Source organism: Sciurus carolinensis, chromosome 18, assembly GCF_902686445.1.
Source record: "Sciurus carolinensis chromosome 18, mSciCar1.2, whole genome shotgun sequence".
NCBI classification, from domain to species: Eukaryota; Metazoa; Chordata; class Mammalia; order Rodentia; family Sciuridae; genus Sciurus; species Sciurus carolinensis.
Genome location: NC_062230.1, coordinates 6,131,235 through 6,156,556, shown reverse-complemented (window position 1 = coordinate 6,156,556; position 25,322 = coordinate 6,131,235). Strand labels below are relative to the sequence as shown.

The 25,322-nt window shown below is 54.2% G+C and overlaps 1 protein-coding gene across 1 annotated transcript; it reads right to left on the bottom strand.

Annotated features, from left to right (window-relative positions):
- Positions 1-11,343: 11,343 nt before the first annotated feature.
- Mdh2 (malate dehydrogenase 2) lies at positions 11,344-25,219 on the bottom strand. The gene is made up of 9 exons (XM_047534426.1): positions 25,055-25,219; positions 20,753-20,921; positions 19,322-19,405; positions 18,535-18,644; positions 17,268-17,393; positions 14,940-15,017; positions 13,643-13,742; positions 13,189-13,340; positions 11,344-11,658 (listed from the first exon to the last, which is right to left on the bottom strand). Exons 1-9 carry the CDS (start codon positions 25,118-25,120, stop codon positions 11,527-11,529), a joined length of 1,017 nt encoding a protein of 338 aa, XP_047390382.1. The 5' UTR covers positions 25,121-25,219; the 3' UTR covers positions 11,344-11,526.
- Between the last annotated feature and the right edge of the window lie 103 nt (positions 25,220-25,322).

The window sequence follows — 25,322 nt, the reverse complement described above, 5'->3', positions numbered from 1 at the left end:
AAAGTCAGGGTGGGAGAGAAGGGTGGACACGGGGCTGGGGGAGAGCAGACAGCAGAGGGTGGCCTTGCCCCTTCCTTCCCCATGGCTGCCGTCGGGAACCACTTTTCCTTCCTCGGCAGGTCCCTGCCAGCCACCGCCTACACCACTAGCCCTCCATCCTGCTCTGGGCTCCTGCTGTGTCCAGGTCACCGGGCAAGAGTCCTGGCAGGGGACCTCCACTCCTGCAGAGTGTGCAGTGAACTCTCCTTGAAGGCCTGGGGCACACACCTGGGTCCACACGGCCCCACAGGGTGGGCAGGAGGGGTGGCAGAAGAGATGGCTGCCGAGGCTTCCTTGGAGGGTGACCCAGTTTATCTCTGCTGGTAGCGTCCATTCGTCTGCCAAGGGAACAGGTTCCAGTCACCCGAGTCCACGGCCCTCATCCACACCCATCACCCCTTCTACAGCCCCCCTGAGCTGTCCCACCTGCCCCCCCACCCCACGTCCCACCCCCATCCACACAACTCACAGCAACATGTCTACACTGCCTTCCCCCCGAAGACCCAAACCTCAGCCACACGCCATGGCGCTGCCTAAACATGGGCAGCCTCACAAATGTCCTCCCCAGCCTGTGACTCCGGGACAGAGGTGGCCGGGAGGGCCTGCTGTGGGAGGAGCACACCCACACTGACCCAGAGCCCCAGGTTCCCAAAGATGGGTGATCCCCCGAGAGGCCTTTCGAGGGGTCTTAGCCCCTGGCCCCTGACGGGCCAGGGGCTGAAGCAAAGCCCCGACTTCTGAGCTGTGGCACTCCTGCCTTGGGTGGGGACAGGCAAGGCACATCCTCCAGACATCTGCAGAGCCCCAAGTGGGGAGCGGCCAGCAGGTCTGGGGAGTCCCAGGTCCCTGGCCGCACCGTCCCTGCCCACTGGGCTGCCCTGTGCTGGGGGGAAGACAGGCGGCTTGGGCGGGACACACTGTGATTGCGGGGCACGGAGGCAGCCGGGGCGCTGGAACAGGTGGGTGAGCACACGCGTGATCGCTTTAAATACGGTGCCAAAAAGCCTCCAGACGCAGAGAGTGGCGTGGCCCCCTGTCCCCACTGACCCTGCTGCAATGCCTCCTCCAGGGACTCCAGAGGGGCCGAATTTGCCTCCTGAGCCAGAGGCCAGCCACCTAAGCCCCTCCAGCCCAGCCTGGGGGTGGCCCTGGCCCTGCCCATTCCTCCACCGGCTCTGTCCCAGGACCCCTGGTTCTTCCCTTCCTGCTTCCTGCCCGGAGGGTCCCATCCTCAGCTGACTTTCACCTTCCCTCCTGGCCACGCTCTCTTCTTGACAGCCCCCTACCCACTCCGCAGGCCGCTGAGGACCCTGGCCTCCAGCTGAGGAAAATCGCAAAGGCCGTCTCCACTGAATACCGTGTGTTGTACGCTTTGTCTTCTCCGTTCTCTCAGGACGCCTGGGAACGGGCTTTGCCATCAGCATTTTACTGGTGCAGAGCTGAGGCTCAGAGAGGTTAAGTAATTTGCTTGGGGCTCCACAGCAAGCGAGTGGAGAGAGAAGAGTCTAGAGTCTGGAGTGAGACTACTTCTTGTTGGTCCTCAGTGACCTCATCTTCTAGGATGTTCTGGACTATTCCAGCCCCACTAGCCTTTTCGTTCTGAAAGTTTCTATTGCATTGAGAATCAAATTCACAATGTGAGACGGTGCCATGTACAATTCAGCTTTGACAATTCCCGTCCTGTCTCATTCTTGCTCCACCTCTGTCGAGCTCCGGGGTTGGCTGTCTCTGAATCCACCAGCATTTGTTCCAGCCTTGCTCTGAGCAGCGCGGCCTGGGGTGTGGTGGGTTTCGTGTGCTGGTGTCCAGCATTCTGACACATGTAGACATCTCAAATCACGCTGGTGCCCCTTGGAGGGCCTGGCCCTGCACCAGGTCCTGGATCCACTGTGCCAAGACTCCCTAGCAAGTGAGCAGCATCCCACCGGCTCCAACAGCCAAGCTGATGACCCGGCTGCCTTCCCCAGGGAAAGACGCCTGGGCTGCTCGGGGCCCATGGAGGATCCAGGGTGGCCACAGGCTGGATCCTTTTTGACTCTGAGGCTCACTTTGCTAACTGTCCCCAGCACACAACCATGCTTGGGAGGCTCCTCAACAGAGTAGCCACCCCATAAAGGTGACGGCAAGGGCACTGGGTTCTCTCTGGGACGGTGGCAGAGGGGACAGTCCTTCTCTGCCTGCCCATGTTACATGGGGCTGTCAATCTAAAAATTTCTTCCAAGAATACGGGTATTTCTTAGAAATAACAGCATCCGACAGGAACATGTGGGGACTGGACTGGGGGCACTCAGCCCGAGCCAGGTCCCCAGCCTGTTTTATACTTCATTTTTAAACAGGGCTAAGTTGCTGAGGCTGGCCTCGAGCCTGCAGTCCTCCCGCCTCAGCCTTCAGAACGCTGGGACCACAGGCAGGCGCCCCACCAGGCCCAGCCAAGGGGAAGTCTTTAAACAGAAAATGAAGAGGTCGCTTCAGATATTTTGAAACAGTCGTCCTTGGCCGCAGTGATGAACGGCTAGTGCCGTCAGTCCAAGGCTGAACGGACCGTCGCTGGGCATATGTCCCTGCAGAAGCACTTCCTGTCTAAGATGGTGAAGGCCTCCCGCTGCTGCTGGCCCCATCTCTCGGGGTAGTCGCTGTCCAGCAGCGTGCCTGGGAACCCTTGCTCCTTAACCTTAGGGTGACACAGGGGCTCCATTTTGATTCCGTCAACTTCCACATGCTGCCCCCCCAGGTGAATACCTCCCTCTGAGGCCTCCTGGGACTCCGAGAGGTGACAGAGGGAAGGTTCTGCACAAGGACAAGAGGCTTTGTGGTCACTTCCAGGGTTCACTCACTGGGCAGCGGCAGGTTGGCTGGGTCCTGCCCGCCCTGCGCTCTCCTGAGCTGGGGCAGCCTGGGGTGTGGAAGTTACAGCCCCCGCACCCCAACATCCATACCCGATGCCGCGCTGTGCACACTCCCCACTCCTGCCGTGGTCTGGGTGAGAGTACCCCAAGAGTCCGTGTGCTACCGTCTTGGTCCCCAGGGTGGCGCTATTGGGAGGTGGTAGACCTTTAGGAGGTGGGACCTGGAAAGGTCCTGAGGTCACTGGGGGCGGAGCTCCTGAAGGGGATCGTGGGACCCCAGTTTCTTCTTTTTCCTGTCTGGCTCTTCACTTCCTGGCTCAAGAGGTGAGTGGTTGGCTCTGCCCACTTGCTCCTGCCATGATACTCCACTTTTGCCAGAGACCCAAAGCCTTGGGGCCCCCTGATGGTGGACTGGAAGCTCCAAACCTGAGCCAAGATCAACGCCCCCCTCCACCTGCTCTCTCTCTCTCTCTCTCTCTCTCTTTTTGGTACCAGGAATTGAACCCAGGGGTGCCACATCCCCAGTCCTTTTTTATATTTTATTTAGTGACAGGGTCTCGCTGAGTTGCTTAGGGCCTTGCTAAGTTGCTGAGGCTGGTTTTGAACTCACGATCCTCCTGCCTCAGCCTCCTGAGCTGCTGGGATTACAGGTGTGCGTCACCATGCCCAGCTAACCTCTTTTCTTCTTAAGTTAATTGCCTCAGGTAATAATAAAATAAATAAATAAATTAATTAATTAAAAAAAAATTGCCTCAGGTATTTTGATATAGTGATGGAATGCTGCTTCTCACGACACCCACGCACACACGCACCAGCATCATACTTGCACACTATACACCACACACACCACACACCACACATAGCATCATACACATACACACCATACACCAAGCACACACCACACCACACACCACTTCCCACACAGCAGAATCGCCCCACAGCCTGTGGAAGGAGCATTTCTGATCCCCCTCCTGTTGGCGTGAGTTAACCTAATTACCAGGGCAGGTCTGCCCGGAGCGCGGCTCCCTCCCAGCCCAGCTGGAGAATATCAAATCCAGCAGGAGCCTGGAGGAGCCGGCGCGAGGAGAGTTATTTTTAGGAAGGGAGGTGGGTTTGCTGGAGCCACAGCTCGGGAAGGAGGGGGCCGCACGGGGAGGAGGGGGCTGAGGTCAGGGGACTGGGGAGCCTGAGGGGGCCTGTCCTGGGAGGGACCAGACCAGCTTCCTCCAGGAGAGGGACTTGCCATGCTCCCACGCTGACCCCCTGAGCCTGGGGGCTGAGGTGGCCCCTGCGCACTGGGCAGGGGATGGCACCTGGGGGTTGTGAGATGGCCCTGTCATGGGATCTGACACCCCCGCCCCTACACCCACAGAGAGAGAGACGCACGGTGGGGAGTTGAGTGGGGCGGCCGCCAGTCCTGAGAGCCACTGGGCAGGCCTCACTGGCCCCTCTGTGAGTGACGGTCCCCTTCATCCAAGCATCCACCTGCAGAGTGTGACCAAGATCCTGCCTCACAGCACGGGGCACAGGGACCCCCATCCAGGGGTCATGACCCAGGAATCCAACAAACCCAAAGGTTCTGCTTTCAAGAGACAGAACCAACTCAGTGCAGGGGCCCCCTGGTGGTGGACAGATCTACTGGGAAGCCCCTGAGACTTGGCCTTGAGCTGCAGGACACCCTGGAGAAGGGGGAAATGTCCACAGCCTGATCGCCTGGGTTCACATCCCAGCTCCTCTTACCCACTGTGTGACCTTGGACAAGTTACTCTACCTCTCTGGGCATCAATTACCTTGACTGGAGAATGAAGATGCTAATTGTACTCACCTTAGAGATCATGCTGATTAAAGGGTCCGCAGTTGCAAAACACCTGGGAGGTGTGTACTGCGAGGGTGTACTGGTTTCCTGTGGCTGCCATGACAAGGGACACAAACTCAGTGGCTTAAAGCAACACAAATCTATCGCCTAACAGTTCTGGAGGCCAGAATCTCTCAGCGCCAGGTGTCAGGAGGGCTGGTTCCCTCTGGCGGCTAGAGGGGGTCGGTTTCCTTACCCACGGCAGCTTCCAGAGCTGCTGAATTTCCCGGCTGTGGCCCCTCCCTCCACCTTGAGGATGTCACGGATCCTCCAGTTCCCGGCAATGGGATGTGGACATCTTTGTGGGGACAGTATCCCTACCGCAGGGGACCCTGGAAGTCGAGAGTACTTGGCCTCTGAGGGAGAGAAGCCAGTGCTCGGGGCCTGGGCAAGGACACGCGGCTTCCCTCTCTGAGAATGGTTTGCCACAGGAAAAGCTGGGTCCCTACGGTTTGTGACTCAAGGAAGAGCGCTTGGGCCGCGTGATCTTTGGTCCCTCCCCAGCTCTGTGGGAGAAGGTACCCAATGTGCGCCCTCGTGCGCATCTCTGCACGGTGGCAGAGGGCTTTTCGTGATGAAGAACAGCAGGCCGGGGCTCCTCAGGGCGAGGCTGGTCCCGAGGTCAAACAGGTGCCAAGGCTGGGGGTACATCGGCACCCTGAGAAGGGCACAGAGCCCCGGGCATGGGGTCATGCGACCAGGGTTCTGATCCTGTCTGGTCACCATGAGTGGCCTGAGTGCAGGCAAGTCACCCTCATCCACAAAATGGGGCCGTAGTGGGTGGTTGCTACATCCCAGGACAAGACCGTGCTCAGGCCCGGGGGCTCTGCTGGCCTGGGGGAGCTGACGGCTGGTGTTGTCAAGGTACGGACTTGAACTTGGAGCTCACAGATGCTTTGGTTCCCTGTGGTTTGCCCCCAGGGCTCCTGCATCAGAGCCAGCTCTTCAGCTCCCTGTGGTGGTGTTGGGAGGCACAAGGTGGTGGAGCCTCAGGGAAGGTCACTGGGTCACAGGGAGGATGTGGAGGGGGCCAACCTCTGCTCTGGAAGAGATTCAGGTTATTTCACAGGAACCTGGTGAGTTCTGGTGAGAGGCTTGTGTGAGAGCAAGACGGGCCCTTCCCACTCCCTCTGGCTTCCTGTCTCTCCCTCTGTTCCACACTCCCCTCCATGATGTGATGCAGCCAGCAGGGCCCACATCAGAGCCAGTGCCATACTGTTTGAACTTTCAGTCTTTAAACTGTAAGTTAAATAAACCTCTTCCCTTCATCGGTTACCTGGCCTCAGGCATTGGGTGATAGTAATGAAAAATGAACCCATACAACAAATAAGAGTCACGGCGCATCCTGACTTCTATCAGCGGGGACGTAGCGGGGACATTGTGGAATATTATACAAAGTGTATTTGTTTGCTGGGGCTGCTGTAACAAAGTTCCGTAAACTGGGTGGCTTAAACGACACAAATGTATTGTCTCACAGTTCTGAAATCGAGGCATCGGCAGGGTTGTTTCCTTCTGAGGCCTATGAGGAAGGGTCTGTCGTGGGCCTCTCCCCTGGCTTCTGGGGTTCGCTGGCCATCCTTGGGGCTCCTTGGCTTGCATATAACATCGCCCTGTCGGGTTCGCTGGCCATCCTTGGGGCTCCTTGGCTTGCATATAACATCGCCCTGTCTCTGCCCTCATCTTCTCATGGTCCTCTTCCTGTGCCTGTGCCTGGGTCCCAATTCCCTCCCCTGCCTTTTTCCTTTGTTCTCCCCACACCCCCATACTGGGGACTGAACCCAGGGCTGCTCTTTCTACCACTGAACCCCATCCCTAGTCCTTTTTATTTTTATTTTGAGACAGGGTTTCACTAAGTTGCCTAAGCTGGCCTCGAACTTGCAATCCTCCTGCCTCAGCCTCCTGAGTCACAGGATTACAGTTGTGTGCCACCATGCCCTCCCAGATTTCTTCCTTTTATGATACCAGTCGTATTGGATTAGGGCTCTTCCTATGTCAGCATCTGGATAGATTACATTTGCAGCGAACTTGCTTCCAAGATGCTAGAACTCCAGACTCCAACATGCACACTTTTAGGGATACAATTCAACCCCATCACGCAAAGAATATAGAGTAAAAATTTGAGAGCGCTCTATGTGCAATACACATTCCCAAGGCAGTTTCCGCCCCCATTCTGGAAGTTTACACCAGGCTAACTGGTGTGTATTCCTTTAAGACCCTTTTGCATGCTTTACATTCAAATACCAACATGCACTGGGATGTTCCTTCTCATGCTTGGTATTATATAACACACATACGCCTCGGTGCTCACCTGTATCTCGGCCACTTGGGAGGCTGAGGCAGGAGGACTGCCAGTTCGAGGTCAGGCTCAGCAACTTGGGGAGACCCTGTCTCAAAATAAAAATGAAAGGGTTTAGGATGTGGGGATGTGGCTCAGCGGTAGAATGCCCCTGGGTTCAATTCCCAGTACTGTGGGGGGCAGGGGATGGGGGAGACTGCATTGATTGCTCTTGACTATGCTGGAGGCAGCCTTGGGTGATCAGTACTTCGGGAGAGAGTTGGGATGGGGGAACTCACCGGAAAACCACTCCAAAGTTCTGAATTTGGACCCTTTCCTTGGGCTGAAGGGTGGCTAGGGGGACAGCTCTGTGGGTGTCTTGCTGGGGGTCTGTAACTTGTGTTCTGCCCCCCATCCCCCATGCTTTGACTCAGCTTTTCTGCAAAGGGGTGCTGTCCATGGTGGTGTTAAAATATTTAACCTCTAGAAGCCCTTTGGCACTGGTCAGTGGGTTGGGAGACCCCGTGCTGCTGCCAAGGGGTGCTCCTTTACCATGGTGCGGGGTACAGGGAGTCCCCAGGGAGGGGCCCCAGACGGGGCAGCAGCAGTTGACTGGTTGGTTTGGATAGATTTCTATCTCACTACCAGATCAGCTGCCCAGTGCAAACTGGCCCCAAATCAACCCACCCGGTCCTACCTCCCTTTGGCATTTGCTTCTGCTGCCCCAGTGTGACCCCAATGGACTCTAGAAAAGAATGAAGGGGAGGAAACAAAATAATGTATTTCTTCAGCTCCAAGAGCCACCCCCCCCCCGGTCGCCGCCGCCTGAGTGGCCAGGGATTCAAACCGCGGTCCTTGCGCATGCTAGGCAAGTGCTCTCCGAAACGGGCTATTTCTTCAGCTCCAAAATAACATATTTCTGGTTGACCAGCTCTGGCTGCTCCTGAAGTTTGCCCCAAGCAGTTGAATCTAGCAGGCCAGGATGCAGGCAGCAGGGCAGATGTAGCCTCTGGTGGGGTTTGTCCCTGGAGGCCAAAGGTCCAACCAAGGCCCAGCACCTAGAAGGACAAGCTGCTGCAGATGCCCAGATGCAGATGCAGGTTGGGCCCAGGCTCTCCCTTCTGGCCATCTGGCTGCTTCCCCCGCCCCTTAGTGTCAGGCCTGTCCTTGGCTGTCCACACAGGGCACTGGAGACAACTCAAGGTTGCCAGGTGAACTCATCTCAGGAGCCACGGTCTTGCTTCTCTTGGGCATGGGGGTCCCTCACTCAACCTCCTGCACTGATACCGAGGCTCCAAGCCCAACCTGGGAGCTGGGTTCCACAGTCCTCCCTGGGTTGGCTTCCATGATGGAAAGTGGCTGTCCCCTCCTGGCTGGACAAGCGAGACCAGACAGCACCAGAAGCAGGTTTGGCTCTGGAATGCTAAACTCGATGTACGGGTGACCCAGCCAGTCCTAGGAGCTGAGCGCAGCACCAGCCTCTATCGCCCCCTCCAGGCTGCAGGGGAGAACTGCAGAGGAGGCTGGTCCTGCCTAAGGCCCCTGTCAAGGAGGTCCGGGTCCTGCTGGGCTAAGCCATCTGTGCCTTCTCTTCTGCCTTTGCAGAATTGATCCTCCCTTTCTTTATAATTACCTGGCATGGCTGTGTCTGCCCAGTGCTAGTGGCAGCTTCTTTGCAGGACCGGCTTTCTTTCTTCTTTTTTATGATACCAGGGGTTGAACTCAGGAGCACTTGACCACTGAACCACAGTCCCAGCCCTCTTTTGTATTTTATTTAGAGACAGAGTCTCGCTGAATTGTTTAGCGCCTTGCTAAGTTGCTGAGGCTGGCTTTGAACTCGTCATCCTCCCGCCTCAGCCTCTGGAGTTGCTGGGGCCGCAGGTGAGCTTTTGTCTGTCAGACCGGCAAGACTGGCTTCCTTGTGGGGATCCACTCCCTCCACACCAGCCTTCCCTCTGCTCTGAGAATTGCTTCCTGGCTTCCTCTGGCAAAGGCCTCAGCCACCTCTTTTGGTCATTAGCACTATACACACAACTCCTGGGCTTTTTTCCTCAACTTTGGGGATAGGAGTTGGTCAGGAGGTGACCCAAAGGCAGGGATGGCAGTCCACTCTGCAGCCCGGGAGGGGGTCAGGCCCAAGGTGGTTAACCACGTGACACGTGACAGACTTCTGGGGGTAGAAGTTGCTGGGAGGTGCAGGGGACTGATCTCCGTGAGCTGACACCCCTCCCCCACTCACTGCCACCCATGGCTGGCCCTCGGTGTCCTCGCCTCCGCATTGTTCCCGCTTTCAGGGTGCCGTGCAGGCCTGCAGCAGGGGCACCACTGGGGGTTGGCTCTGCCCAGGTCCCAAGACCGCCCTTGTTTGAGAAGTTTCAGCCTAGAATCCTGTCACCAAGCTGCTCAGTTCCTTGGACATCCTGTTGCCTTGATCCCAGGGTGACCCTTCAGTAGGGTACACAGACTTGTCCCTAACCAGCCTGCTCCCCTCATTGTGGGCCTTAGCTGTTCCCCAAATCCATCTTGGGTCCAGTCCCTTCCAGCCATCCTGCCTGGTTTACTGGCCGAAATGCTGCCCAGGCTTTGGGCTCGGCCCAAGTGGCCTCTCCTCCTCTAGGTCACTTAGTGGGGGCAGTCTGCCCCGACTCTTGTTCCGCAAAGACATCTAGAGGAGCCCTCTCCTCTCCGATGCTTCGTCTTTTTCTTGCTGATCCTTGAGGAATCAGGAACAGGATTTTTCGGTGAAAAGAACTCTGGGACAGCTGATGTCTCCAAAGCATGGATCCTCCACCCCCCAGAATAATCCAGAAGAATCGGGAACATTTCAGATTCTGGGCCTTCTGCCTTGGATGGCTAGATCTGAACTTCCGAGGGGTAGTGAGGGCCGTGTGGTCACCCCCAGTACAGATGAGTAGTGACCATCCTAATCCAAAACATCCCTTGACCTCTCAGGTCGTAGGTCCTGTCTGTTGGTGCCTGCTGCAAGAACCCCTGAAATAGCAAACACACCCCAAGAAGAGTGAGCACCGCGCTTTGCCTGTAGACCCCCGCAGATCCAAGAGGGCAGTGAGGTTGGACCATGCTCTTTAAAGAAGCAAAAAATTAAAAACCTCACTATCCAATGTGGAATAAATGACAGATGTGTCCCTCCTAAGGATGAGCCAGCTACTAAAAGCGTAACATGAGAAAGTACTACATGCTTTTGTGAAATGATCGGAACAGGTCCCCAAAGACCCTGGCCTCCTGGCACTCGTGGCCTTGTGGGGGTCACCTCACAACACACCTGGGCTTCCCTGTGACTTGCTCTAACCCAGATCGGGGCCCTGGGGAAGCTGTGCCCCCTCAGGGCCTCTGCCCTCAGCCCTGGGCAAATCCACCCACCTTTCCGTAGGCCCCGTGAGGACAGGGACGCCCAGCTGTCCCCACCCTGCAGCGTCCCAAGCACCAGCTCCTGCCCTGGATGTCCAAGTCTATCCCAGCTCCCGACAGCTGCAGCCCCAGCAGCCGCCACGTGGAGCGAATGCCCAGAGTCAGCTCAGGGTCCTAAGGTAAAGCCTCTGGGCAACTCCCCAGAGCAGGGCAGGAGAGCAGGAGAGCAGCCACAGAAGGCTCATGGCCAGCAGCCCTCGGAGGACAGGCACAGCCAAGAGGCTAGATCGTTCCAGAGACGATTTTCCCGGTTTCTTCTTAGGTTTTACACAGTTAAGACAACTGGGGCGGGAATCCCCCACCCCACCCCACCCAGGAGGCATCGCCTGGGGCCGGAAAGCTCCTTCTCAGGCAGAGCTGCTTGCACTTCAGAGGTCACGCTGCCCGTCACTGAAGGGACCCAATGGCCCAGCACTCCCGCACCCCAGCCAGCGTAGCCTTTCACTGGGCCCCGAAGAGGACCCGGAGCCACCGCTTTGCCAGCAGCTGTGCTCAGCCAGCTCTGGTCCCCACCCTCATTTCCTGGCGACTCTGGCTGTGGTGTCAGTTGGGGCTGGTGCTGGAGGAGGCTGAGCTCAGAGGGGGCAGAGCCAGCCCAGGCAGCTCAAAGCAGGGAACAGTGCCAGGGAAGGGCCGCTGGCATGAGCCACCAAGCCACCGACCCCCTGTGAGGGCAAGGACACCTCCTCAGGTCACACCCGGCACACGCAGCGGTGTGGGGCGTGCGTGGAGGAGCAGGTACCCAGGGCTGAGCGCTCCACCCGTGTCAGAAATAAGCCTTCCTGAAGCTCCGATGCCTCCATCTACCATGAAGGAACACTCGGCCTGAGGTGACTGCAGAGGGGCTCGGACACCCCATGTCCGTGCTCACGGGAGGGAAGAACACTTACAGAAGGACCTTGAGAAAGAAAATCAAAGTCTGCTTTTATTGTTGCACCAATAGACCAGCCACAATTTGGAAGGGATGATAACATCGATACAATAACCATCATCGAAGCAAATTAAACCCAAGGCATCGGAACCGCTTTCTGGCGAGGCGATGCCGTCATAAGTTAAGGAAGCCGCTGCTTGTCGCCCGCACCTCACTTCATGTTCTTGACGAAGTCTTCTCCCTTCTTGATGGAGGCTTTCAGCTCAGGAATGGCCTCCGAGATCATCTTCTCTTCAAAGGAGGAGACTTTGCCGATGCCCAGGTTCTTCTCCAGGCCCTTTTTCTGGAGGGGAGAAGGGAGGTGGTAACATCTGGAAAACCAGAGTGTCACAGAAACCCACCTGCACCTTCACTGGCTCTGCCTGGCGTCTACACGGGCAGCTGTGGGCAGCTGCTGGCTCGGGCAGATTTGAGCCCAGGTCGGGAGCTCAGGCTGCAGGCAGATGGTCCCAGATGGGGCCTTTGCTGTCTTCACTGAGCACATACCATGGGCAGTGGCTCACACTCCAATTCATTTCTGCATCTGCAAAGGGCGATCCCCCCGCCCCCCACGCCTCCCTCTCATGAGGACAACTCGCCAAGCACCTGCTACAAAGTGCTCACCATCAGCAGCACCAACAGCACAGTAAGTTTGGGTTCTAGTCTCTTCCCCAAGTTCATCAAGGATTGAAGGAATGTTAAAATTTACTTGAATCGAATCTAATTACGTAGGTGAATGTCTGACATCAAAGACGCAGGTGTCAGCCGGGTGCAGTAGCGCCTGCAATCCCAGAGGCTTGGGAGGCCAAGGCAGCAGCCTAGCAAGACCCTATCTCTAAATAAAATACAAACAGGGGTGGGGATGTGACTCGGTGGCTAAGCAACCCTGGGTTCAATCCAGGCACGCACAAAAGACACAGGTGCCTTGCCACTGTGTCACCTCCCAATAGCTGTTTGTGCAACAGCCTCCAACCCAGCTCCAAGGGGGTGTGCTGCACCTTCTCCAGCCAAGGCCCCGGCCGCAGGTGCTCTCTCCCCAGGTGCTGTCACACCTGCCACCACCTGGGCCCTGAGCTATGCTGACCAATGCGTTCCCACCAAAGGGAGCTCCAGGGCCAATGCCACGTCCCAAGGCTCTCCAGCCTGACAGCGTCCATGGGAAAGGCCTGGGGGGCCTGAGGGTCAGGAGAGCTACTTCCTGGGCATGAGACGATGTGACCACACACCTGCCTGATTTCAACAGCTGCTCACATGCACGGAAAGCGGAGAGACCCAAGGGTCTCTGCTCACTCAAGCTCAGTGAAGAGCCAACCAGACTGCACAGGTGCCTCCAAACAGCCACCTAAAGCCAGCAATGTGACAAGACGGGCTCCGTCCCTAGAGGCACATTACCAGGAGGAAAGTACTGGGGCAGGGATCAAAGTCCCCAGCTGTGCCCCAGCTCCAGGCTTCCTGGGAAGGGCACGGGCTGCAGCCTGAAGTCAGGGTGAACGAGGTCAGAGGTAAGGAAGGGCAATGGCTGAACGAGGTCAGAGGTAAGGAAGGGCAATGGCGCGGGGGCTGCGCAGGGAAGCCTGCTCTCAGAGCGGTCCTGGGCCCCTTCATTGGTCACCACTGTCACGCAGCTGCTCAGCACCAGCTGTCAAGTCCGTGTGAATGAGAGGCACACTCCTCAGCGTGGCGCTCCTGGCTCTTAATTCTGAGATGTGCTTTTGCCCCCCAAAGCCAGAGCACATCCAGACAAGGGTGTGCAGTCACTGCCCAGGGACGTGTGTACTGTGGAGCCCCGGGACTGGGACGGCTCCCGGATGACGACTCTCCCAGGGACACCTACCCCCAGCAGCAAGGGCGTGGAGAAGTAGGTGCAGTCTGTCTCCTGGGACTTCACGAAGGAGCACTCGACGACTCCTTCCTTGCCGTTCATGGCGTCCACGAGGGAGAAGACAAAGCGGGCACCAGCATAGGCCATGGACAGGGTGGCAGAGCCTAGGGGAGCGAGTCGGGTTAGCCCAGCGCAGCCTGCTTCACAGGACATCTGCTGCTGTCCCAGCTTACTGCTGAGAATCCCACCCCAACTTCACTGCTGAGCGACACAGAATTAGTCTTCCGCTCCCGCCATTGCCCTGTCCCCCACGGCAAGCCAAGCTCCTCCTCCACAGAGCCTTCTCATCAAGCTACGGCAAACGCACGCAGAAAACCCCACTCCTTGCTGGCAGCCTCCGTCTCCCACTCTACCCACTCGGGCTTGGTGTCAGGGCTCCCCATCCCGGGCTTCCCAAGGGTCCCACCTGCTCCAGCTTTAGCCTGCACCACCTCGGTGCCCGCCTCCTGGATCCGTCCAGTGAGCGCTGTCAGCTGGTCTTGGGGAAAGTCCACCTTGGGGGTGCACTACAAGCAAAGCCACAGGTCACGAAGCAGCTTCGAGCTCACCCCGGGTGCAGAGCCCCCAGGCCCACTAACCCCTGCCCTCCCTCACAGTGGGCTCCCTCCAGGCACGACTGCAAGGGAATCAGATCTTTTCTTTATAAAGAAAAGACAAACTCTGCAGGGAGGCTTGGTGACCTCCCCGACGCCCCGCTTTTTAAAGGTATTTGGTTTCAGCCCAGGAGCACTCAACCACTGAGTGACTTCCCAGCCCTTTTTACTTACTTATTTTTTCATTATGAGATCATCTCTAAGTTGATGAGGCTGGCCTCGACTTACAATCCTCCTGCCCCAGCCTCCTGAGTAACTGGGATTACAGGCATGCACTACCATACCCGGCCCACTACTCATTTTAAAAGAAAGCTGAAAAATTACCACATAGATTTCTGTCACTAGTTTTCCCCAACGCTGCATTTCCCATGACCACAGTGCAGCGGTGTGGCTGGGAGACTGACATCCATACATCAGGACCTGGGCTTCAGACTTCACTGCCCACTGCTATCCCAGTCCTGTCCCAGAGCCAGGGCCGGAACCCTGCTAGCGTTCAGTTAAGTCTATTCTCAGTCCCTCAGCTTTTCCTGATTTTTCTTTTTTGATCACTACATTTATAAAACAGTATCAATTTGGATGTGTGACATTTCCTCATGATTTTCTTATAAGATCACACATTTAAGGCAAAAATACCACACACATTTTGTCCTTCCTAGGCACTGGATTCAGGGCCATGAGCTCAGTCGGATGGGTCTCCTTCCTGGTCGTGCCAAGTGTCTCTACTCCTTTTTCCCCCCTTAAAGGCAGAGTCTGGCTGTTGCCCAGACTGGCCTTGCACTTGTGGGCTCAAGTGCTCCTCCCACCTCAGCCTCCCGAGCAGCGGGGACTGCAGCTGCCCTGTGCCAGCCTCTGCTTGTTTTCACAGCACCTTTCCTGCCCTGACCTAGCGCAGGAATCGGATTCTTCCCCTGGTTCCCACGGCCACACCCTCTGACCCCCATGGTCCCATGGTCCAGGCAGGAAAGCCCCAGGCATCCTGGAGCGGCTGCTGCCAGCAGGAATCCTTTCGAAACACAGTCTTGGTTCATTCTTTTCCCTCCCGAGTGCCTCGGGTGGCCCTGCGAGCGCACTGTGGTCTAGAGCTTCCTGCAGTGTCACTGGCACACATACCTGAGAGATCAGGGGGATGATGGTCTTCCCAGCATGGCCACCAATGACGGGAACGCTGACCCGGGCTGGATCCAAACCCTGCTCACCAAAGTGCGAAGCTTGGTTAGTGGACACGCTCTCTGGGCACAAAACCCTCACTCCGTCTACATCGGCCACACTGTGAAAATTCACAGGACTCAGGACAAAGGAGTCAGGGAAGAGACACTGCCCCACCCCAGCTGTGCTCAGCATCCCAGTCGAACCAGATGGTCGGACACACATTTAAGGCAAAATGTGAGCAGGTGTGACGGGGCTCTCTGCCTGGGGAGGTAGCACAGGCTCTTCTCAGGAGCTGAGACCACCCGCTGCCTGAAGCCCCCAGTGCTTGGACATCCTCTCAGACTGTGAGGCCGAGGCCCTCTTTCCCAGTGCGAATGCCATTCTTCTCCCTGGAGAAGGCCACACTTGAGTCCCACACTGTTGTAGAGAACAGTCGACCGCTGTTTCCTCATTCCTATTCCAGGAAACTCAGGGGAGAAGCGCGGCAATGCTTTTCTGGGACGGAAAGACCAAAGCACGGCTCAAGGCCGCAGGCTTGCTGGAGAGGCCCACTCGCTTTTAAACCAAGGTACGCTGCCCCCAGGAACCTGTGTCCCAAGTGTTTCTAAAAGCACACAAAAAAGAACTTGGTGGGGGTGACAGTGGGGAGGTGAGTGGCGACCACAGGGACACCACCTTCCCCAGGTGCTGCGGCCCGGAAGCCTGGCTCACGTCAGAGGAGAGGGAGGGCCGGCTCCTGCAGGGCACACGTGCTGAGGCTCTGCGTGTCCCCAGGCACAGAGACACAGCCCTGTGTCTGGACCACCCTTTCAATAAGGACAGGTGATGGCTCCACGCTGTGCGACAAGATGGAAGGGACTCCAGGCGATAGGACTGGTGACAGCGCCATCGGGCACACAAGAGCAGATGTGGCACCAGCAGAGCATAAATGCACATGCCAGGAGACGAGCGTGCCCAGGGAGGGGCCAGAGGGGCCAGAGGGCGAGGGAAGGGCCAGCCCTGGAGGCTGGATTCACTCTAGATACACCTCAGAGCTTTCCAGAACACCAGTTCACTTCAGCGAGGCTTGTTGATTACAGCTGTCTGGACGGGACCCCGTCTCGTGTCTAGGCTAAGTAAGCTCTGCCCACAGAACCCTCTTTGAGAATACAGGAATCAAGTGGCTATCACACCTGAAACGTGGCTCAAACAGCCACAGGTAGCCTGTGGACTAGGGCCTGGGGAAATGGCGTGTTCAGTCACGGGAGCTCGTGGCAAGAACCCTCAAAGGACAAGTATTGCTGCCATCTGGACACTAGGCCCACTTCCTAGTGGTCACTTTCACACTTGGACGCCCTCCTGTTCCTTCCCTATGGGTCCTACCAACTCTGGACATAGCTGTGCTTGCTGAGCTGGCCATTGAATTAAACTGTCTCTTGCCCGTTCACTACTTGAGACCCAAAGCCCTGGGACTACAACCCATGGATCTCTGCAACTCCAACATCTAGAACAGCCTCCCCACCACCACGTGCTGCGGCATGGATTAAAATGGGGACATTGTCTGGAGGTTTAGAAGCAGATCTGTCTGGTGCACAAAGGGACTCCGGTCCTGTGTGTGCACTTGCCACCAAGCTGTGCGCAAGACAATCCGCTGCTTCAGGAGACTTTGCCTGCAAACTCAGAACAGAAGGGCTTGCGGCTCAAGAGGGGCACTTTTGGGGCCCAGTGGTGCTTCTGCTAGATATGCAACCAAAATGCTTTGCAAGCAGTTTCTGAAAGGCACTGGCACCAAAGCAAACCCACCTCAAGACACACTAGGGTGCAGTCCAACAGTCCAGGAGTAAGCAGCTGGCAGCACCAGAGCCCTCTGAGGCAAGCCACTACGGGAAACCCAAGGGAGCCAGAACTGGAGGCCCCCGATAATTCTGGTATATTAGGATTTCTGGAACTTTCTTAAATTCTTCATAGTTGCTGATTTTATCACTTTGTCTAAGGACTAGCAGGTTAATCCTGGCAAGACCATTTCCAGAGGTGATGAGAAAAGGGAAGATGGGGAGCACAGCCCAAGCACGGCCACCAAAAAGCCCAGGAAAAGCCTGAGCCCGACACATCTGGGAAGAGGTCAAAGGCAGAGGAAAGCAAGCCAGATGGCAGCTGGCTGCTCTGAACCTGCAGGGACCTGCTGCATGCTTTCCATTAGGGGACAAGCTACAAAAACTTAAACTCTCAGGTCAAAATGCCCTTGCTAAATGAGCAAGGTGGCTGGAGAAGTTCAGAAAAGTAACCCAAGGACAGTGGTGCGGTGCTTACCTTCAGCTCTGCAACAAAAGTGTTAGCTCTGACAATGTCCAGGGTTGTCACACCGAAGATCTTATTGGGGTTGTACACTCCGTGTTTCTTGAAGACTTCTGCTGTGATTGGGATGGTGGAGTTAACCTGTGAACGACAGGCACGGTCTGCCCTGGATTCTGAGCACAGAGCCAAGAACAGGAGACATCTCTCATCAGACCACTAGCGAGTCCAAAGATGCCAGGTTAAATTGCCCTGGTAACTGCTCACAGGCAAGCCATTCACAGGGACAGGGCTGTCCCACTATGAAAACAAAAGCACCTCTACTGCAGGGGACATGTATTCCTGGGGTGGCCATCAGTTACCAACTCAGATGTGACACTGGCTATGTGGGGCACCTTCTGCCGACTGGAGCTTACTCAAAGCAGACGAACTAGGGTCAAATCCTAGTTCTGTCCTTCTGTATTGGGACCCTGGGCAAGTCACCCAAACTCCCTAGGACCTGGCTTCTTTATCTGTAAAATGGGGACAACTAGGAGGCTGCTGTGAGGACTCAGTAACTTCATGTGCTGCAGCAGGCTTAACCCCTCCCCCACACAAAGCAATCATAGAACAGGATGAACCATGGGGTTCACAGCAGGCACCCGCCAGCTCCCCACAGGACACTGCGACTGTCCACTTTCAACCACTCCCCTGAGGAGGTGAGCTAGTGGGGAAGACCGGACCCTCTCCTCAGGCCAGCAGCCCTGTCCCCCAGTCACCACCACAGCACCATCCCACAGATCCTTGTGCACTCAGACACCAACACGACTTAGTCAGGAGGGAAGCAGAGGGCAGCTGGTACACACGTGACCCGAGGCGTTGCCAGCCCAGGCCTGGGGACCATGGCTGTCCTCACACCAGCCAGTACCTGCAAGCTATAGCAGGGCTGGGGCGGCTGTGAATCAGGAACTGTGCGTTTCAGTGTGAGGGGAGGGGAGGACAGGGACCTAGAACTATAAACCCCGAGTGAAACATAGCAAGAGGACTCCACAGGCTCCCGCAATCATGGCTAAAAGAAGCCTTCGGAACAGACTGTTTTCCAGGATACAGACAGGGAGAGCTGGCTGGAGGACCAGGTTCAAACTCACTGTCTGTGCTGGAAGGTACCCTTGGGAAACAAGCCTCGGGTCTCTCAGAGCATCCAGCCATCTGCCTCACCGAGTCTGCATTCTCCCTACCATGACGGTAAACCTTTGCGGCCAACGTGGCCTGGGCACAGTACCAGCCCCACCCTGCCTGCACTCACCGGATTGGAAATGATGCAGACCATGGCTTCAGGGCAATGCTGGGCACAGGCAGCAGCCAGGGTGGCCACAATTGTTGCGTTGGTGTTGAACAGGTCATCCCGTGTCATGCCTGAAATGACCCAGTGAAAGACATTCATAAGGAACACGGTGAATTTCCAAATGGGAGCCAAGTGCCAGGTGTCGGTGGTTATAGGAAACTCAACAAGAACAGGACGGTGCTCCCATTTCAAGTAGATCCAACTTCTAGGGTGAGCAATCTGGTGTGGCAAGTGCCACAGCAGGGGTAGGGGTGGGGGCTGGGGAGGCCGATGGCTGAGAAGGATCATCAGGGATTAGTAAGAAGCCCAGGGTGTAGCTGGGTGGAGGAAGGGCATTCCAGGCATGAGCAGAATGGTGACACATCAGGGCAGGGACAAATGGCAGATAACGGATGACTTTAAACACCAGGCCCACACGTGATCTTTGTCTCCGGGGCAGTGGGGAGCCTGTGGTGTTTTCTTAGGGAAGAGACTGAACTCTTTTTTTTTTGCGGTACTGGGGGTTGAATTCAGGGTGCTCAACCACTGATTTACATCCCCAACCTGTTTTAATTTTAATTTGAGACCAGGTCTTGCTAATTTGCTGAGGTTGGACTTGAATTTGTGATCCTCCTGCATCCGCCTCCAAAGTTGATGGGATTACAGGTGTGCACACCATTGTGCTCCACAGGTTCAATTCATTTTTAAAGGAACATCCCCTTCTTAGCAACATATAGGGAGATGCCGGGCAAAGCTCTGGAACACATACCTGGTTTTCTGGGGACTCCGGCCGGAATCACTACCACGTCGCAGCCTTTCAGGCAGTCTGGCAACTGGTCAGGTCCGAGGTAGCCTAGAAAATACACCCCAGGAGAGCAAGCTCACCTCTCTAACCCAGACAGGCTACTGCCTCTGGGGGACAAGACCTGGGAAGGACAACCCCCACCTGGGCCTCACACCAACCAAAGGCCTCCACAAAAACTGGAGAGCCCCCTGAAAAGTGGCAACTACTGCCTGTGAGCTGGCTGGACCATCACTCCACCTTCCTGCAGCCTCTCCTTGCCCAGGCCCCTGCTGGTCCTCCACATTCCCACAAAACCAAACCCAGCCATTCTCTTGTCCTTGTCCAGCTCACTAGCCTCTGCACACCACGGGCAGCTGCATTAGCTGCCTGCCACTCAGCCTCTTCGGTGTCACTTCTCAGAGCAAAGGTGCCAGGTGAGAGAAACGCCCTGGGGTCCCCAGCAAGAACTCCCAGTACCACCATCTATCATCAAGGGACATGTTACAGTTCTGCTGTCAAAGATTTCAGGGCAATTTGCTACAATATCTAAAATCTGCTTTGATTTTGACTTTTTCCTATTGCAGGTGATCTCAAAAACCAAAGATACAGCTCAAAAGAAAGTGGGCAAACAAATTCAGGGAAGGCTCATAAATACAAGCTGGGAGTCAACTTCTTGAACTGGAAACACTATGGAAGGGGTCTTCTTACCTACTGTCAGTCCGCAATAGCATTTAGCACAACTTTTAGCAATTTGCTACTTTGTAGCAAGAACTTTGAAATATTCACACTCACTGACTCTACTTTTAGTATGCTAAGAAAGGAGATATAAAGATCTACTGCAACTTATAAGCGGCTCAATGGCCAATAATATGGGTACAGTAAATAAATGAGAAATTATGGGCAGCTTTAAAAATTACTTCACTAAGAACCTGGTGAAATGAAAAAATGGTGACATATGGTGAAGGTGAAATGAGCAGGCCTCATAACTATGCAACTCTAACTGTGAACGATGTACCTGTGTGGAAAGGCTCAGCTCCCTAGGGCAGTGTGTTTCAGATGCTGACTGGGGAGTGGGAGGTGGAGGGAGGACAACCTGCAGCCCCCAGGAGCAGCACCTCTGGCTGCCCCAGCAGCATCCTGACACTTCTCCCTGCCTGTTCTCACACTACTTTCCACATTAGAAAGAGTAAAGAGTGGGAAGACTGGACAACCTTGTTTTTCTAAGGCAGTGCCATTTAAATTTTTATGGTCCCAAGTCCAAATGGGTATAATTGTTTATAAAACTTTAATTCCTGAAATTAACACACCTTGCACGTTTTTCGTTTTTGAACATCTAGTTACATCTAATTGTTCTAGAATCAAGACCCTGGTCTATGGGGAGAAGATGGCAGGCTCTAGGGTGGGCACGGTCAGTACCTTTCACAGTTGCTCTGGTCTCGATGTGGCTCAGATCTGCAGCCACCCCAGGTGTGTGAGCGATATCATAGAGGGTCAGGCGACTCACAAGGGGGCTGTTCTTCAGGAGGAGTGAGAGGGGCTGCCCAATTCCTCCAGAGGCCCCAAGCACGGCTACTTTAGCATTGTTCTAAAAAGAGGCAGAGAAACGACTCTTAGCCCAGAATCAACATTAAAACGACCCACATGGTGTCCTGAAAACATGACACTGATCCTCTTTTATGGATGTCAAAGCAAGATACAGTTGTATTTCTACCAACTTCATTCTGATAGAATTCTGGACCCTATTCCAAAGGTCAAGGTTCAAATGGGGAGAACTTCCGTGTAGAGATGTTGAGATACCCGGGTCATACTCCAAATACCCTTCCAGAAAACAAAGAAACAGCTTCCCCCTGTCAGGCAGCTAGGCTGATCACAGCAGCCTTACCTTCAATCCGCAGTTTAAAAAGTATAAACACACACACGGATCCATTGTATAGGAGCCGTCGGGCTAAAGACCCTTGCTGGCTGGGGTACAAGTTAATCAGATGCATTAGGAGCAACGGGAAAAGGTCCAAAAGAGACGTACAGCTGTCCTTCAGTAGCTGTGGGAACTGCTTCCAGGATGCCCCCCAGGATATCCAAATACCCAGTGGTATTTGTGTAGCCAGAGGACTTTATATCATCTCTAGGTGACTCATAATACAATGTAAATGCTATGTAAATGTACTGGTAGGGAATAATGACAAGAAGAAGTTCAGTACATGTATAAACTTCCGTTCCTTTTAGAGCATTTTCAATCTGAGTTGACCTTATCTGTGGATGTGGAGCATGTGGACACAGAAGACCAATTATATTCTACAGTGGATGATGCTGGTTAACAGTCATCAAAAACCAAAACTAAAATCAAACCAAAACAACTTTCACAATGTATTTATGCTTAGGAATTAAACTCTAAAAGCATGTGAGGCAATCAAGATTTGAGTTTAAACAGGTTCTGAGCCTTTTGTTTTCCTTGTACTGGGGATTGAACCAGGGGTGCTCCACCCAGCCCTTTTCATTTTTTAAATCTGAGACAGGGTCTCTCTAAATTGTGGCTTTCTTGTCTCAATCTCCAAAGCTGTTGGGATTACAGGTGTACGCCTAGGTTCTGGTTTTTGTTTAAGTGGTACTCTGAAGGTGGACCCTTGACTTCCCAAAAACTAAACCAGTCAGACCTACTTAGATCCCAAGGTCTGGCAATCTCATCCACTTCTGGATCTCCCACTGGACTCCCACATCTTGTTCTGAGTCTCAGGGACTCCCAAATTCCAACTCTTCAGTTTTGTTCTCCACCCTCCTCCCCTGAGACAGGGTCTTACTGTGTTGCCCAGGCTGGTCTTGTACGCCTGGACTCAAGTGGTCCTCTGGTCTCAGCTTCCCAAGCGGTAGGGACCTTAGGAACGTGCTACCACGCCCAATTCCCAGCTCTGCAGTTGTCAGGCATTCCCACAGTCCCACAAACCCAATGTCAATTTAGAGAGAATTAAACCTTATGAGGATCGGACTGATCTGGTGCCCTGCCAGGGACCTTAAGTGGATCAGCCCAATATGGTACAGGAGGTGAAGACAGTGTGGGGGAGGGAGAGGACTTCCTCACTCAGGTCTTTGATTTCATTGTGCTGAGATGACAGTCTTGTTTGTACGTGTCACCAACTCAATGTTTACAAAAACAGTTCTTAATTACTGGGATCTCCACAATGCACTGCAATGGAGGAAAACCTTCAGGTTTACAATGGTTACTTCTACTTCTTTTGTAACAGTGTCTTCCAAACCTGATCTTCGCTGGGCAGAGTGGCGGCTATGGATAGTACCCTGACTAGCAATGGTTCTGAAAATGGATACATAGGAACTCTTCCTTTACCCATGAGTCTGCTTTATACTGCAAGTCTGTTATGGTTTGTTTTTGAACTTCTACTATGTATTTATATTATAATGTATATATTAGTATGTCTACATAGAAATAGATATATTGACACTGTATGTTATTTTTTATTGTTGAGAGCCAAAGTCTGGAGACCAAAGTGCTATGCCCTTGGCTCAAGCCCACTTTTATGCCTTATTCAACTGCCCTTCCAGCATCTCCACCTGTATGTCCAACTGGCATTTTTAATTCAATCTAATCTAAAACTGAGCTCCTGAATTTCTCCCCATCCACAAACCTGCTCTCTTTCAGAAGTCTTGCCCATCTCACCAAATACCAACTCCAAGGACCCAAACTTAGATGTCATCTGTGATTCCAGGTTCTCTCCTAGCCCTCACATGATCAACAATCAGTAAATCCTGCTGACACTGGTCAAAAATTTTCCAAAACCCAACAATGTCTTACCATTTCTACAGATGTCACCCAGATCACCACAACCCCTAATCTGTCATTCTCCCTGACTTGTTCTTAAAATGGGAGCAAGAACAAGTCATTTATATGCTCAAAAATTCTATGATGGTTGTCCCATTTTCAAGAGAAAGCCAACATTTTTCAACATTTTGCTGTTCTCTTCATTGTCCTCCCTGGAACTACAGTGGTTCCTCATATTCTCAAACATCTCAGGGCTCTCAAAATATTCTTTCTGTCTTCTTTTCTGGCACTGGGGATTGAACCCAGGGGTGCTCTACCACTGAGTCACATCCCCAGCCATTTTTATATTTTGGGATAGTGTTTCCATAAATTCCTCAGGCCACCCTCAAACTTGCAATCCTCCTGCCTCAGTCTTGGAATATGGAGGATTACAGGTGTGTACCACCATGCCTGGCTCTGGAATACTCTTTCTATATGTGATCTCTGTTTTCTTTGGGGCTTTACTCAAATCTCCCATTCTGGGAGAGGCTTACCTTGGCCAATCTAAAATTGCAACCCTCTTCCTTGATCTCTCCTCTCCCTACTTTTTTCCTTCTGTGTTCATCACCAAGAAACTTTGTAAAGTGAGATAAGATGACAATAAGTAAAATATGTAGTAAAATCCTTGAGAACAGGGTGTTTTGTTCTCTGCTGTTATTTCCGGTGCCTAGGCTCAATGCCATCAAAATTCAATCCCTCTGGGCTGGGTGTACAGGTCAGTAGTAGAGCTTACTTAGCATGCACAAGACCTTGGGTTCAATCTCCAGCATCTGCAAAAGAAAAACTACTCTGCCCCCATTTATGTTCTTCCTGCTTTACCTTTGCCCAGCTGTCCCTCTCCTTCTCCTTAGCATCAATCTTCATCACCTCCACCTGTCATAAGTTAACTCACTGCTGGTTCATCTCAGGTGCCACTTCTCACTCATCTTGTTAGCTCCTGCAGAACCCAGCACAATTCCTGGCAAGCACAAATACTCAATACACTTATCTGTAGTCTTTTATTTTTCAAAAGAATTGACTGCATGGGAAACCGAAGGACATAACCTAAATAAGAAATGTGAAATCAATTCCCATTAGTAATCACCTTCCTTTTGGCTGTGATACTTAAGAGGGAAAACAAGCAGCTCCTGGGTTCTCAAACTTTGTATTAGATTCACTAAGGGTGCTTGGTAAAGATAGAGGCCCACCATTCTACCTTCCTTAATGAGCCTGGGTCTTTGTGCTGTTACTTTCAGGTGATTCTGATCGCACCAGAGTATGAGAACCACTCTCCTAGAAGATGGCTAAAAATAGCTTAGGCTCAAGCGGTCCCAGGCCAAGTCAAGCACTGTCAAGACACCTGGGGGTCAGGCACAGTCTCTCCATAGCAGTGAGGATCCTTTAAAAAGGTTAAGAGCAAAACAGAATATTCAAGACTCAGACGGAAGGCCACCGACAGTCTCAGGAGCGGTGAGTTTTATGCCTTTGGGGGCCGTGTAACCACCCTCGGCCCAGGTCTCTACCCTTGTGTCTCAATCTAACTACACATTATTTCTCTCCCTCACGCTCATCTCACACGGATCGTGCAAGGAGGAGGATATTACTTATATCAAAGCAAAGGAAAGCTGCATAAAAATGAGTTACTTCCGAACCTTCTCAACCTCAAGGTGCGTAGGCCAAGAGCGCACCCTCTGCGGAGCCTGGGGGCGAGCTGGGGGAGCTTGCGAAGCACACCCGCCTGAAGCCGGGTCACCTCGCCCTCTCCAGGGCTTTCTCCCTGCACTTCCCGCCCGGCGTCAGCGCTGGCTCATTGCGCCACGGCCTTCAGCCAGTGCCGGGCGGCCCTGGGGCTCGAGGTGGCCCGCTCGAGCCCGAGACGCGCGAGCCCGGGTCGGGGTCCCAGCCTGCAGGCCGCCCCTCGTCGGGTCTACCTGGGCTGAGGTGCTGAAGCTTCGGCGGAGAGCGGCGCCGGCGGGACGGGCGAGGGCGGAGAGCATGGCTGGGGCGGGCGGAGCGCAGACGGGCAGGCACAGAAGGTGGCAGTGCGCTTGTGACTCCAACGACCTCCACACTGCACTGAGCTCTGCAGCCCGGCTCCGTTTTTTTCGGTCTCGCGAGAGTACCCGACTTCCGGTCCCGCCTATTTTTCTGGATCTCGCGATATCGCGACCATTTCCGGGTTCCAGCGGGTGGGGTGGG